Source organism: Eurypyga helias, unplaced genomic scaffold (genome assembly GCF_000690775.1).
Source record: "Eurypyga helias isolate BGI_N326 unplaced genomic scaffold, ASM69077v1 scaffold41846, whole genome shotgun sequence".
NCBI classification, from domain to species: domain Eukaryota; kingdom Metazoa; phylum Chordata; class Aves; order Eurypygiformes; family Eurypygidae; genus Eurypyga; species Eurypyga helias.
Genome location: NW_010258126.1, coordinates 10,098 through 25,298, shown reverse-complemented (window position 1 = coordinate 25,298; position 15,201 = coordinate 10,098). Strand labels below are relative to the sequence as shown.

At 41.1% G+C, this 15,201-nt stretch overlaps 1 protein-coding gene across 1 annotated transcript in view; it reads right to left on the bottom strand.

The window, feature by feature from the left end:
- Positions 1–11,086, bottom strand: part of FAM171A1 (family with sequence similarity 171, member A1) — a gene marked incomplete at its 5' end in the record, with an annotated part of 35,005 nt that extends 23,919 nt beyond the window's left edge. Inside the window, 3 exons of the mRNA XM_010154247.1 lie at positions 390–548; positions 5,548–5,640; positions 10,859–11,086. Coding sequence (XP_010152549.1) covers positions 390–548; positions 5,548–5,640; positions 10,859–11,086 — 480 coding nt within the window. The remainder of the gene's footprint in view (positions 1–389; positions 549–5,547; positions 5,641–10,858) is intronic.
- Between the last annotated feature and the right edge of the window lie 4,115 nt (positions 11,087–15,201).

The following is a 15,201-nucleotide window of genomic DNA, read 5'->3' as shown; positions in this document are numbered from 1 at the left end:
TATAGGCATTTTATTTATTTTTAGAAAACAAATGAACAAGAATTTAAGGCACCCTTGAGTTAAATTTTCTTTTGACCCTTCACATTAATCTCCATTTTTGTATGTGCACATGCAACATATTCGGAGACTTAACTCTAAACTACAAGTGCAACAAACTTTTCTGATCTCCCAAGGCCAAGGAGTCTTCACCTTTGCTATTCAGTGGCCCCACTTAAAGGGACAGCGGACCTTGTTCTCTGGCTTCTTGGAAGAGCATTTTGGTAGGACAGTTGAACCTATCATGTCATCCAAATTTTAAAGAATGTCTGCTGGAACAAGGAATGGAAAAAATGACATGGCCAAAAGCTGATGCCTGGGCCAAAATGAAATCAAACAAAGTAGCGGGTTACCTGTTCCATTTCCATCTAATCCCTGCAAATAAGGAAAACTGTCCACTTCCCAGGGAGAACTGGCTGCAGTTAGATACGCCGTCAAATCGCTGTAGCTAGTGTTCTCTGGTAATTTCACAGATCTTCTCTGAAAGTGAACTTGGGGCTGAGTCCGTGCACCTAAAAAAATTAAAAGCAACTTTATATCCAGGGCAGGCAGAATATTTAGGTGTTCATTTTTATGGAAGCATATTTACAGTGTGTTTCATTATAAACTGAAATACCTTGAGAAGGACAGAGACATCAGAAGGCTATTACAAAAGAGGAGGAAAACCTGTATTCTTACATTTTTTTGCAGTTGCTATTATTTTTCCATCACTGAACAAAGTTATGAAAGCATCTAATGTTGGAAGCTTTTCTGATCATGTAATTTCATGATGCACTTCTTAGAGTGAATATGACTGAAACTAAACCTGAGTTCAGAGGGAGGGCATGTGAAAGCTTAGAAAAGCATCCATTTCACCATTTTCGTTTGAGTTTTGTTTTTCTTGAAATAGCAAGGTTAAGTTTAGCTTACACACTTCAAAGTGATTTTCTAAGAGACCACAATTCTTCCTGTAGTCCCAATTAACTTGTGTAATTTCCATATTTAATTTTTACAAACGTTGGCTACATTAACTATCACTAGTACTGAGATAATAGTCACTTTTTACTGAAACCACTAGATAAAAAGATCCACTTCACAAAGCCTGGGCGGGAAGTTTCCATATTTTCCGATGCAAAGAACACATCTAACCACAACCATATTACTTGGCATGTAAGATTTCTAACTTTTCTTTTGTCTTGTACAGTTTTAGTAGTTTTTTTTCTCAAGATCACTAGGTATTAATTGAAGGGTCTTTGCTGCAAGATCACTTAACTGTCACATGCTATTGCATTTCATGTCTCATTTAAATCCCAGTTTATAAAGTCAGTGGTCTTTCAATGGATGCTCACCATTAATACTGTTTAGCAACACACAGCAAGACTCCATCTGCAAGTTTGTGTGTGCAACATGCAAATTAATTTTTAAATCAAAAAGCTATTGTATTCTCCAGAGCTCATCTGGAATACTCACAGAACAAAATAAAGAGGCAAGCAGTTTTTTTCTTAATTCACATTTGACTACGCAGTTCAAAGATGTCAACTCAAACCAATTTCGCTTCTTTTCCCCTATTAGTCTCTGGCAGCATTTTTAGGTTACATGTAACTTCACTGCGAGAAAGATTAAAGAGCTTGACTCACAGCTCCTAAGCTTTCTAACTGCCAATGTCGTTAACCAGGAGACTGGAATCCTTTCTTGCATTATTTTCTAGCAGGAGCCCTAGCTATCTGAAAACACAAAGTTTCACAGAACAAACTTCATATTGGCCAACAAAAATTGCTATGTAGGTGGGCAAGTATCTACAAAGAGCTGATAATTATTTACCTGCCATGTCTTTGGTAATTCTGGAAGAAAAAGCTATTAAAACCACTTTTCTTTTTTAATTTCTGAAACATCTAAGTATATGCAGCAGGGTCTCAAGACTGGCAGTATCCTTAAACAACACCCGTGTGAAACAGGAAGAAATCTCGCGTACCAAATCTCGAGGCTTAAATGGAAAACATAAAAGACTAAATGAATCGACCGCAATGAACTTGGGGAAGCCTTCCCTCCCGAGTGCTCTGCAATACCGTAGTGGTTTGCTGTACCTCAGCGAAGCACCGGGGAACCTCTGACTGCACTGCTGAGCGGGATCCTACAGCCCCGCAGGGAGAAGCATCCACAGTAACAAAACAGAACAAAAACCCCACTACAAAGAAGCCGGCATTAGGATTATCACTAACAGTTCAATGTAAAATTGTAGGATTTTTCTGCTGTCTAAATCTCTGATTAAGATGAATTATTCAAGTTGCCAAGAACTGGTATTATATTTCTAAGGATCCAAACTAATTAAGAATTAAAAACAAAGCAACTGTTGTTGAGTCTGTAACACAGTAGTTTATGTGGAGGCTCTGGGGTTTTCTATTAAAAAATGGTTGCTTTGTAGCACTGGGAGAGCCATAAGCTGCCAGATTTTAACTAGATAGGGAGAATTCAGAAAGCCAACCTCGGTTTCTTGAATCCTACAGGCAACATAAAGCATTCCTATGGCTAAGCCCCAAACCTGGCAGGAAACCTGTGCAGCAATCCACTCGGATGCAAGTTTTACGGTGGAAGAAACAGCTTCCTCTGTAGATAGCACATATGCATACAATAAATCAGTGCAAAGTAATTAATTCACACCCTAGATTGACAAACTCCTTGATATCAATATTCACGCAAAACCTGCCACTCGCCCTGACTCTCCCCTTGGCTACTCAGTTGGGTCTCCCCAAACACACCAAAAGACTTCAAAGGGGCAGAAGACCAGGAGCTACCAGCAAAAGGCTTGTGAAGGAAGCAGCTACTAAGGCTTTCACCTTCTCTCACCACCTTGCTCCTTTAGCAGAGACAATAAAGGATTTGGGAGCATATGTTTGGGAATAGACTTATTGAGGGAACTGGAAATGTTAAAATGGGGGGAAAGACTTGTGCTGATCAGACTCCTTGAGTACTTTTCAGCAAAACAACACATCACTGGGAGTGGATTATTATTATTGCTTCTGTTACTGAAGATACCTAGTCTTGACTTATAAAACCCAAACAAAACCCAAAGACATTCAAGTATAAAAATGGCATGTGAGTGCTCTTCACTTGGCGAGTGCCATGAGGTAAAGAACTGCTGAGCACTGATCTCCTTTAAACATCCTCTTGTCAACACACTGGCTGCGATTCAAATGGTGTCAGCTCCAGTTTGCCAGCGCACACCTGAAGATGTAACCATCGCAAGGAGCCCCTGTGAGGCACCCCTTGTCACACGGGATGCGTGACACGTGGCACCACACTGGCGTCTGAGCTTCAGCCTATGTGAAGGAACGTCCGAAGTATCACCAATTCATGCTCTGATTGCTCACATGTCAGAGGCAGCTAGAGGGTACCCGTACAGCTCCCATTCATGGAAATCTGAAGTTCAGCTCGTCACTGTGCGGTATTAAATAACTTAAATGACCCACTGGCTGGCAAGCTCCATCCCTTGCAATTACTGACAGCGCAGCAGTGGACTGTAATGCCATGGTGAAAATGAAGCTGGCTGCATCAACACAGACAAACTTCCCAATTGCACAATAAATTGCTTACTTGATTAATTATTCAAAAGCAAATGGTAACTTACTGTACTAGACAGGCTTTTCTTTCTCTTTGACTAGTGCTAGACACCAGTGTTCCCAATCTGTTCCTGGTATAATGAGTTCTGTTTTCCTCTCATTTTTGCACTAAGATAACTCCTGATCAGCTCTTTTGAAGCAGTAAGAAGTTACTGGGAAGTAAGTTGGAAAAGTAACAGAAAAAACAGGTCACAAGGATTTTGGATCAAGACTAGAGAGGCTCTATTCAAATGTTGGTACAATGTCTAGGTTGTCTTTCATTTAGGTTTCATCACAAGAGAATTCCCAAGAAAAGGAGCATGGTCCCTTTATGGGCTGGTCCCATAAAAATAGTTTTTACTGGGCAAGACTGAGAGTTCAAATTCCAACCCTTAGAATACTCTGGGTAGCACTCTTCTTCCTTTAGCCTCTTTCTCTGCTATACCTCCAGAACCAGTTATATTATTCTAATTTTAATATCTTGGGAACACCCTGGATCAACTCACTGAAAGAAGCCAGATGATATGGAAAATATTTATGGGTGTCACTCGGCTGTTAAAAGGTCCCCCTAGCTCTTTAACATCCCCCATTTTTTTTGAAGGAAGGAAGCTGTAAACATGAAAAGACTGTTATTTTTAATTGCATAATATTAGCACATTTGCATTAAACTAACAAATTTAATACACCATGCTAGTAGAATACTGTTGGTAAACAACGTTTTATGTTTTTTCTAAAGGAATCCCTTGTGGTTTAACACAGTTCACCGTCCATCTAATTTACCCCATTAGATAATGTCAGCTCTCAAATTGCAGAATATACGTACGGCAGCTGCGCTCTTCTCCAGCTCTTTCTGAGCGTTCCATCAGCTACCTAATTTGTTTAGTGCCTTTTCAGCTCCAGCCGTATCTAGTGCTATCATTAATGAAAAGCCTATTGTGTCTGGATGGTTTCTAACCGTAAAAAATATGTCAGGAAGGCATAATTGTATTATGTTCCCTCAGATGAAACAAGGTTATCTTGGAACATTATTGAAGGTAGTAGTATTCCCCTGTTTATTAACTACCTGGTAGAGTTTAAAATGATGGTGAATCATAATACATGTGAATAAGGCACAGTTTATGTACAATAAGAGCACGGACAGGAAGGATGTCTACTTGTTTCGGCTCATCAAGGTATCTTTAAAAACCTCTGTTCTTTTGTTAGCAGACTTACCTCAGCTATCACATCAATTGGGCTACGTTAGGTCAGATCCCTAGGTCAGATGAATATTTTATTCTTTACTGTGTAATTCAGAAAACACAGCATTCATCTGACTGATACTACAGTTGCTTTAACTTCTGTGTTTGGCCTTACGAAAAGGTGATTCAAACTTTATTCTTCTAACACAGTGGGTTTCATCCTGCAGTATGTAGGTTTCCAGGCAGTCTGATAAGGGGTCCACAGGAAGTACTTAAGAAAAGAAAGTTTATACAGGGTATACAACAAAGCAGATACGACAAATTTTCAAATTTTTATGCCCTAAATTACTAAGGCACTCACAGTAGGAAGTAAGAAACAAAATCAGCCAGAGAAAATTCTTAGACAATAAAAACAGAAGAAGTTTACAGTAAGGATAGTTAAATAAGGCTAGATGAAAAAACATCCAACAGATAGCAAAACATATTTAATCTCTAGCTCTCAAATGGCACACTCAAATCCAAACTCGTCTATTACCAAGTACCTCAAATTCCCTAGTCACAGTAGATAGGGATGAATTTAGCTATTAACGGATTTAGTAAAGCCATCCCACAGAGGAGCATTCCTTGGCGAACCCTGTAGAACTCCCCATGAAATACCAGTCTCACCCACGGAAGAGAATTCAGAAAGTTATCAGGCTGTCAGGCTTTTTGTTTTGTGTCACGCAAATTTCAATTCCAACTTCCAAAAACCAGCGTACCTTGGAATCCTGAGACTATCTGGACTACATCGTCATAGACCATTAGAGTAGCTGAGCGTTCAGGAAGAAGGCCAAGGCTCAGTGAAGAGAACACTGTGGGAGAGAAGTGGTTTAAGTGGGATGTATTTGAATTCTTATAAACACAGCCCAACAACAGCACTTATTTCTTCTACATTTTTGCAGAAGCAGGCTACCCAAACTATTAAAATCATACTGTATACATGACAGAAACCACATGCATTTTCTAAACCAAATAATTAAATGTCCAGGGTAATTATTATTGAACTAAACAACACGTTCTCTTCTTTGACTCCTACAAGTCATAAACGGCAGCTCAAAGTAGAGAAGAGTGCAGTGTAAAGCAGGGGTTAGGGTTATAATTCCCAGCTCCACTGAAAGACTTGTCATTACCTAAAGAGGAATGAAACATTAACTTGGTCTGACTGAAGTTATTTTTTATGCTTACATAAAAAGTTATACAGAAAGGCAAAGTATAATGAATAAGTCTGAATAATTAGCTTTAAAATACAGCATGTCCTTACTGAGTCACCACCTACACTACAGAAGTGCTATACATAGCAGAACTACTGTCATTCTACCAGTGGTGCAAAAAGGGACAGATAAATCTGCCTGCAAAGACCTCCTTTGCCACCGGGTACTGACATTCCTTCCCAGGGGGCTGTGTCTGCATGCACACACATCTCTGGGAGTGAAAAACATGATATAATTTCATGCCAAGCTCTTCAGACCCAGAAGACCAAAAATATGTATGGAATTAGCCACCAAGCACACCTGACTCCCGCACTCATGAACACAGTAAGAAGCAGATCTGCCTGCAGGCTGTGCATGGCTTTCAAAGATAGAAGGAGATTAATGCAGATTAGTAATTTTTGGTAACTGGGCAGCATCCCATATTTGCACCTGGAAAGTACTCATTCCATTCTGGAGTGACCACAACTAAGGAAGCCATTTCCAGAACCGATTAATAAAAGAACAGCACAAGCTCTTCTGATTTTCTGGAGCTTCACGGATTTCCTCTAAATCCATAAGTATTACTTAATCCAAGAGACCGTATAGATGTTAGCTACAAACAGGGAGACTGTACACTACCTGTGTTTTAAGAAATATGTTCTCTTTTTAAAGATCAGGAAGCTTAGTGTTTGGGAGAAATACAGGAAAAAGGAGAAGCTAGAAGCAGCACACTGATAAGGAGAACCCTCTAAAAGATGGTCTTAACAACACATAAGAACATAAAAAATAATAAAAAAAGTCATGTTATTGCGAGTACAGCTGAGAATTTTCTTTCCAATGCTCTACATGTGAAACACATCTACACATCAGGCAACATAACTAAGAAAGCCTAGTGTAAGTAGCACTAAGGCCACACAATTACACAATTTGTTTGTCTTTACTCCAATAACTTAATTTGTATGAAGAAAGCTAATATAATTTAGACACCCTGGGGAGCTCAATACAATAAACCATGCCAACATCTTCTTCCATATATGCCAGACTCTAATGCATATATAACCTCTAAACTTCCCTTGGGCTTTTCTGCACAATCTTTTCTCAGCATGACAAAGGCAGAAAGTCGTAATTTTTAAGGCCAGAGGGATGACTGTGATGATCCAGTCTTACTCCCGTATAACTACAGCCTTCACTGAATTAATTACTGCTTCAGATCCAATAGCTGTGCTTAAACGAGAAAACACATTGTAGAAAAACTACCCAATTTTCTTTTAAAGGTGTCCAGGGCCATCAATGTTCTAGTAAATAATTATGAGGACAGTTAAATTATGTGCCTTTTTACCCATCGAAATCTATTGAGGTTAGACTTGCAGCTATTTGATCTTCTTTTCATACAAGCCTGCTAGACAGAAGAATTCTCTCCTACCCATTTCCTGTTCTCTATGCGGGTACTGATGGATTACGATCAAATTACGCCATGAACTTTCTCGCTAGTGAACAAAATTAATTAAGCACTTCCAAGCTTTTCCCTGTAAGCCATATTTTCCAATCTTTTAACCACTCCTGATATAACCCTGCATTTTTAAACGTTTTTCTTGAAGCGTGGATCCAGAACGCATTTCCCTGAGTGGGCGCACCGAGGACAAGTTCTGAAACATTTTACTCCGCCTTCTCAGTCTTTACCTGTTCTCCAACTAAGGATCACATTATTCTACTTTCTTGCAGTGCTGCATTGGGAGGTTATTGTCAAACATTCATCTACCCTGACTCGCATGTTTTCTGCAGAGTCACTGTTTTCCAGATGAGCTCTACTCTCCCAGAAATACCACGAGCATCCTCTGCTCCTAGACCTATATTCCACCAGTGAATACCATGGTTTGCTTTAACTAACCCTACCAACTAGTCTGAACTGTGCTGCCTCAGCAACTTCACGCTCTTCATTGCACACGCTGCTCCAAAAATGTCCTCTTCGGTAATTTGGATGAAAAAAAATTGTGACTGGTAGTCTGTATTTACCAAGTGAAATCTGTGCATAACTAAGAGCAGATAGGTGAGCACATCTTCCATCACGAACACTCCAACAACTCAAGTAATGTTAAATTAATGAACTGCTAATAAGTGGAGTCATGGCTCTGCTGATAAATAGTTTAATGGAAAAGAGATATTAATCTTTTGCTCCTACCATTTATCACTATGTAAATAAATAATCCTCCTGCTTAAGTGGTAAAGAGCTAGTAATTATTTTGGTTAATATAAGAAAAGTTCATTTCTGCTGAATTATGAGAACAGAAAACCTTCGATGCTCATTTCTTAAAGCTATTACAGTGACATCATGAGTTCAGTGGCTGCACAACTTTTCAACCTAACGTTATAACTAATGCATACTGACTGGGATGGAAGAATCCTGATCCTTCCGCAAAGCCCTGTTACAGCACTTTAAACGTTACCACCCTACAGCTCTCAAACCTATCACCTGCTCGTGGTTATCATTTACACATTTGAAGCAGATGTGTCCATAGTTCATCTACCACAGCACACGGGACAGCACATTAGCTTGAACCACTGCCATGGGTGGAACACTGCTCCGAAAGGCACAGCTGCTCTTGTGGGGTGACAACTACTAGTGTTAAAAGGCATTTTCAGGAAATGAGGTTCCCACTGTCTACATGTGCCCAGACTGCAAACTGCAGAATCAAGATTTAAATATGCTGCCTATTCCCCATCATTCAACCCAAATTAAAAATAACAACAAAACTTCCGTGGTTTAAAAAAATTTTATACTGTGCTGGTTAAAGCATGACGGACATTTAAATACAAACAGTTCTTGGAAAGTTTTTTTAAAGACTGTAGTTATCTTAGTAAAAAAAATAACAGCTGAAGTAACTCAGGCCTGAACTTTCATGTCATGTCTCTTTTATGGAGTAATTCAAAGAACAACCCTATTAAATCTACATAGGGCATATCAAGTTGTAACTTGTTGTTTCTTTAATCAAAGGAAGGATTAAGTTCAAGGTACAGAAAGGAAAAGAAAGGATTCTACTCACAATTAAATCAATGGCAAACTATCTGCCAGTTTCAAAGGGGGAAGATCAGAGGTGAAAGGAATCTATTTTCCGAGTTAAGCTCACATTTCAGCCGTGGAAAGAAAGATTTTGTGGAAACTGTATACAATTACTGCTCTTTAAACTTCAATGACTTGCCAAAGCAATAATGCCATGTTTGATTCCCTTCCTTGAAAATCAATATTTAACAGAAAAGCAACAAGCAAAAAACCTAACCAAACTCCAGGCCAAGGAAGAGTAGGTCACATTCAGAAGACGTAGTCAGAAAGACAGGAGACACAAGGCAAGAAAAGGTGCAGGCAAGAAAAGGTTATTGCATGCTTTAATCAGGTATGATTGTGTCTTAAGGACGTGCATGAAGTATGCTGAGGAAACTGCACTTCATCTTATTTAAAGAGAAAAAACATCAAGGCAATTTCTAAACGGAGTCAGAGAACAATGCCAGTTAGAAGGTGCCTCTGGAGGTCACCTGCTTCAACCAAGTGAGGGGGGGTCCAGTGAGTTCTGAGTATCTTTAAAGGTGGAGATTCCACAACCTTTCTGGGCAACCTGCTCTGATGTTTGACTACTGCTGCTGTAAAGAATTGTTCCCTTTTATTTATTTCAAACTTTCCTTGATGCAACTCATTGGAGTTGCTTCTTATTCTTTCACTATGCACCTAAGATCCTGGAAAACATGGCAGAATACAGTAGAGGAAACGTAGAAATGAGTCTATCTTATCTGAAGCAAGCAAATGCAGAGAAGTAAATAGCATGTTGGAATGCCTAAAGCATAATTCTGAGTTTGAAGAGATTCAAGCTCCTTTCCCCATCTAAAAATACATTTTGCTGCTTGACCTCGTGGCAAGTCACACAGTCCCCCTGGCTATTAATAAATGAAATGGAGCCAAGGCATGGGACTGAACACTGCCCTGTGACCATCTACACCATATATATATTCGCGCACTTGAAATCTGGCAAGGCTGTGGCCTGGGCTAATTATCGAATCTGAGGTAATTTGGGTATAATACAAGCCTGGGACCATTCCCAACCCTACTCAGATCCTTACTGTTGCTGGGGATTAGAAGAAAGGCAGATAAAAACTGGGGATGCGACCTTCATCTAGATGTTATGTCTCAACATCTGAAAGCCACCCTCAATCGGCTCTATTTAGCAGCACAGAAATAGTCTTCATGACTCAGTTTCCCCTCCTGCATAACTAATGTAAAGTGTCCCACTTCCCATAAAAGTTTGAGGTGTTCTGATAAAAGCTAACATTAAGGCTGCCTGCGGAAGAAGAAAACCATGCTAATTAAGTTGGAACAAACCTTTACATCTGGATAACATAACTGCAGATTAAAAATGTCCTATGGACATGGCCAAGAACTGAAAGGCCAGGACTTTTTTTTGTACACTACAGCTTGTGGAGCAACAGTTGTTGCTATGCCTTGGGAGAGGAATGAACGAGCACATCACAGCTGCTGAAACAAAGCACTCGGAAACAGAGCTCCCATAAAGAAAAAAGATCTGGAATAGATTTGGATTTTCTGTGGAGCTGTAGGAGCACCAACAGTTGTTTGAAAACTGATGTAGCACTGTATCAAGGACAGCCAGGAAGAGAGGGAATCCCTGCAAAGCCCTGATGCCACAGTTTACCCGGGGAAGAAACCTTGCTTTTTTTGAAACACACAGATGTTCTTCCTCCCACCCAGGATCACAAACATTAAAACACATCATACAAAACTGTGTAACTTCCTTTAGATGCAAAATCTTACCTCAGAACAAAAATAAAGATCTCTTACCAGGCAATCTTACAGGTTTCCATGGTGCAGAATTTGGCACATATGCATGTTTACTAGCAGTCACTATCAGCTGATTGCCCAACTTATACTGAAACTTGAGGAAGGCAGTGCCATCTGCTCCTGAGGTTCCAGATGCAATGGAGATCTGGTTGGTAAAAATCTCAATGAAGGCTTCAGTTACTGGCTGATGTGTGCTGGCATCGCTTATATGGACCTTCAGCGTTACTTCTGTAATGACAAACAACCACAGCAATTATCGTCCAAAAACCTTCTGCAGGAGGCAGCAGTTAGAATATGCTAGCACACCAATGACCAAAACAACACGGGGCTCAGTGCTAATCTCTGACATTTTGGTGCCAAGTATGACCTCTTGTCCTGGCCTACAGTTCTCCATTTTAGTCAGTCACTCTTTAGAGCCACTGTAGATTCTGCCACAGGCCAGAGCAGGTCCTGAATTATTGCCCTACTGCTAACTCCAGCTACGGAGCCATCTATATTCCACCTATGACCCACGTGCAGCTGGGCATCACCAGAGGCAGGCAATATTCCCTCTGACAGGCAACATGTCAATCTCACAGTAGCATAACTCTAAATGTGTGTGCTTTCAAACATCATGTATTAGTCACAGATAGCATGGCATCGTAACTCCCTGTAAGGTCCCTCTGCCTTGCTGTGCCTCTGCTCCAGCCAGCCTTCTCCACCAGCAGTGGGGAGGGAAAAGCTCAAAGTGGGCTGTGCTTCCTCACCCCTTCCCCAAAACACTTCGCTCTTTGTGCATCAAGGGAACAGAGGAAATCTGCTGTGATGGGAGCCCAGGAAGAAAGTGGGCAACAGAGTGGGCTGTGTTACAGTCACAGGTTTTGAAACCCGGTGGAAGAGCTTGCCCCAGCCGGCACAAGGCTTCCTTGGAGATGCCTAACCAAGATGGCGAAATCCCACAGGATCAGGTCCTTGCCCTCAAAGCACAGGATGACCAGGTGGGATCAGAGTGCTAGCAGTGAGGAAGAGGAACGCTTCACCCCCTGCCTCCTTGTGTACTTTGCCACCTTTTTTCCGAAGGGGCAAAACTGTCACAGCCCCTAGTGACGCCTGCTTGTCTGCCCTGACGCTACCGCATCCCCCGTCCCCACACACAGCTGGCAGGCATGAGGAGTAAAGAAGGATGGTTGAGGCAGGAGAACCATGCATCTTGTAGACATGCAGTCAGAACAAACACAATGGACTACATTTTCCTTGAGTGATTTGCCATTTTTCCATAAACTAGTTACTTGTTTAAATGTTTCCAGATGTACAGTATTTGTCCACTCTGGGGCACTCCTATGACTAAGCCATGCATTGTGTCACCAAGCTTTTGTTACATAAAGTGGAGTGGCTTGTGCAAGACAGTCCCTCTGGAAAGCATTCCTCTACATCTACGATTATTTTTCTGCCCCTCTGATAGTTCCTCTGCCTCACGCTCTTAACATAGCAGCTGTTGCCTTTCTTCAATAACTATGACCTAAATGCAATGCTGTGTCGAAAAGACACAGCTACAGTCCAATGCCTCAACCAAGCCACTCCTTGGAATTTTTCATTTACAGTCGCCCTGTTCTCCTACATGAATACCTACCTCCCTCTTTCCCCTGCTCTCCCACTCTCCCCTTTCTCCCATTCTTGCCCTCATCTTTAGAAATTCTGTTTTCTTGCACGAAGTCCCCTACCTCAGCTTACTCCACTCCCCAAGGCAGTAGACGATATTTTGCAAACTCCCTTTCTGTGTCAGGAGAATTCAGCCGTTAACAAGCAAGATGCTCACACTCCACATGCAACTCATTTCTTCATGCGCTGCGCAGAAAAGAGAGCATGACCTCCTTTTCATATATATTTAAAAACAATACACCGATTTCTACAGAATCATAGAATCCCAGAATGTTTTGGGTTGGAAGGGACCTTAAAAGACCATCTAGTTCCAACCCCCCTGCCATGAGCAGGGACACCTTCCACTAGACCAGGCTGCTCAAAGCCCCATCCAGCCTGGCCTTGAAGACATCCAGTATTGGTGGTATAGTTCTGTTTTATTACCACTGTGCGTTAGGATTTTAAGAACTTATTTTGGTGCAAGCCCTGAGCCAGCAAGACATAACACCAAGAAGAACAACAAAGAACATAACAAAATCTCTGTTGTGAATTTCGACAGTGAAATGACATAGCTGAGTATGCTGACAAACATACTATAACAATATAAGATTTTAAAAGTATATCCTAATCTAGTCCAAAAATACAGCATCGCAGCCCTGAGGGCATTTCAGCCAGGAAGATATTGGGTCCTTTTGTAAATGGAGACCTTCTGTCTGAATCCTACAGTACAGAAAATATAAATATCAGGCAGCCCTGAACAAAAACCCCATTAGAGAAATTCATCATCATCGCAGCCCTCACTTGAGCACTTGGCAGTGGAGGATGCCAATTTAGAGGGGATCAGCATGAAATACATTCTAGCTATTAAAGATTCTGGACTTGTTCCCAGTTTTGCATTTAGTAGTGAAAGAAAACAACGTGTGTTGAAAAAACAGTGTCCACACACTCTGGTGTGGATGTATGGAATGCCTCCTTAGAAACCTTGCCTTGACCATCAAGCAGCTTCTGAAATCTTGTGCATGTGAAAGGCAGCCACATTAATCAAAGGAGGGACACATTTGTATTTATGTATTTACAAACTGTACACGTATTTACAAATGTGAGGGCAAAAAGCAATATAAGGATTTATTTTCAAAATGTGCAGGAACAATATGCTTAGATCCCAAGCCAGATAGCTGTGCTGTTAATGTTTCCCACTTTGAATTGCCTAGCAAAGAATGCTGAAGAACAGATGTGGTTGAGAATAATGGGTCATGCATTAAAGAAAAAGCAAGGAAACAGGACAAGCTGAACATTGTGGTCAGCAATTTGAACAACATGAAAGTTTAGCCTTTTCTAAAACAACCACATATAAGGAACTGAAGAGCTCTGGAATAGTAAATATTAATCAAGGAAGAGGATCAGAAAACAACAGAACTATCAAATCTAATTAATTCCTTATAGACATCCAAAATTCTAGTCTAGAGACTGCTATTAAACTTGATCAAGAGTCAAAGACTGATAAACAGAAATTTTCCTGTATACACAAACCCAGCTCTCCCTCCTCAAACAAGTGAGCTAGCCATGGGTATCTCCAGTAGGAAATTCCTTCATACTTCACTCTATACCTATAAAAGGGCTTCTGTCTGCATCCTTCTCTCTTTCTGATAAGGAAGCATAAGGGTTTCCAAAATCCCGTTTCCAAACTGGAACAGAGGCCATCACCCAAGATGGAAGACTGGTATCCTGAAAGGCAACCGACTGGAATTCCTGTTCCAACTCACAATCACCAGATCAGACACTGGTCTTTTTTTCTCCTCCTTTTTAATATTTAGACTTTTTTTTTTTTTCCCCTGAGGAGAGAAAATCCTAGCAGCCTGAACAACCCTAATTCCTTTTCATGTGTTATCTTCCCTGACATACGTGTGAAATGTATACAACTTGCTTAATTCAGGGCTTTCTCCCATGCAACAGCTCCTTTTTCTTCTTATCTAATGCAGCAGTGAAGTCATGAACACTAAACCTGCATTACCACAGTAATTTCCACAGCAACAGAATGATTACAAGCTTTAAACCGGAGAGAAATTGTTGAAGAAAACCCCCCCTTGAACCGGGACAGTGACGAGAACAATTTCTAAAGACAGACTACTATGAAAACTTACAGCCATACAGTAAGTTTCAGAACTGTTAGGAGATATTCAGGCACTTGAGTTTTACAGCCTGCCACAGCAAGGAGCTCACACAGAATTGAAGGCAGATGGACTTGGAGAAGGAAGGACATCTGCAGTAATGGGGAACAGGATGGAGGCAGGGAACCCAAAGCACTGCACAAGATGAACTCTGAGAACGTGAACTGCTGAAGAGAAGCTTCCACAGATCTGTTATGCTCCAGTTGGAGCGATTCCAGAGGAGGCCACGAAGACGATCAGAGGGCTGGAGCACCTCTGCTATGGGGACAGGATGAGAGAGTTGGGCTTGTTCAGCCTGGAGAAGAGAAGGCTCCGGGGAGACCTTATTGCAGCCTTCCAGTACCTGAAGGGGCCTACAAGAAAGATGGAGGGGAACTTCGTACAACGGCCTGTGGTGACAGAAGGAGGAGTAATAGGCTTAAATTGAAAGAGGGTATATTTAGATTAGATACTAGAAAAAAATTCTTCACAGAGTGGTGAAGCACTGGAACAGGTTGCCCAGAGAAGCTGTGGATGCCCCATCCCTGGAAGTGTTCAAGGCCAGGCTGGACGAAGCTT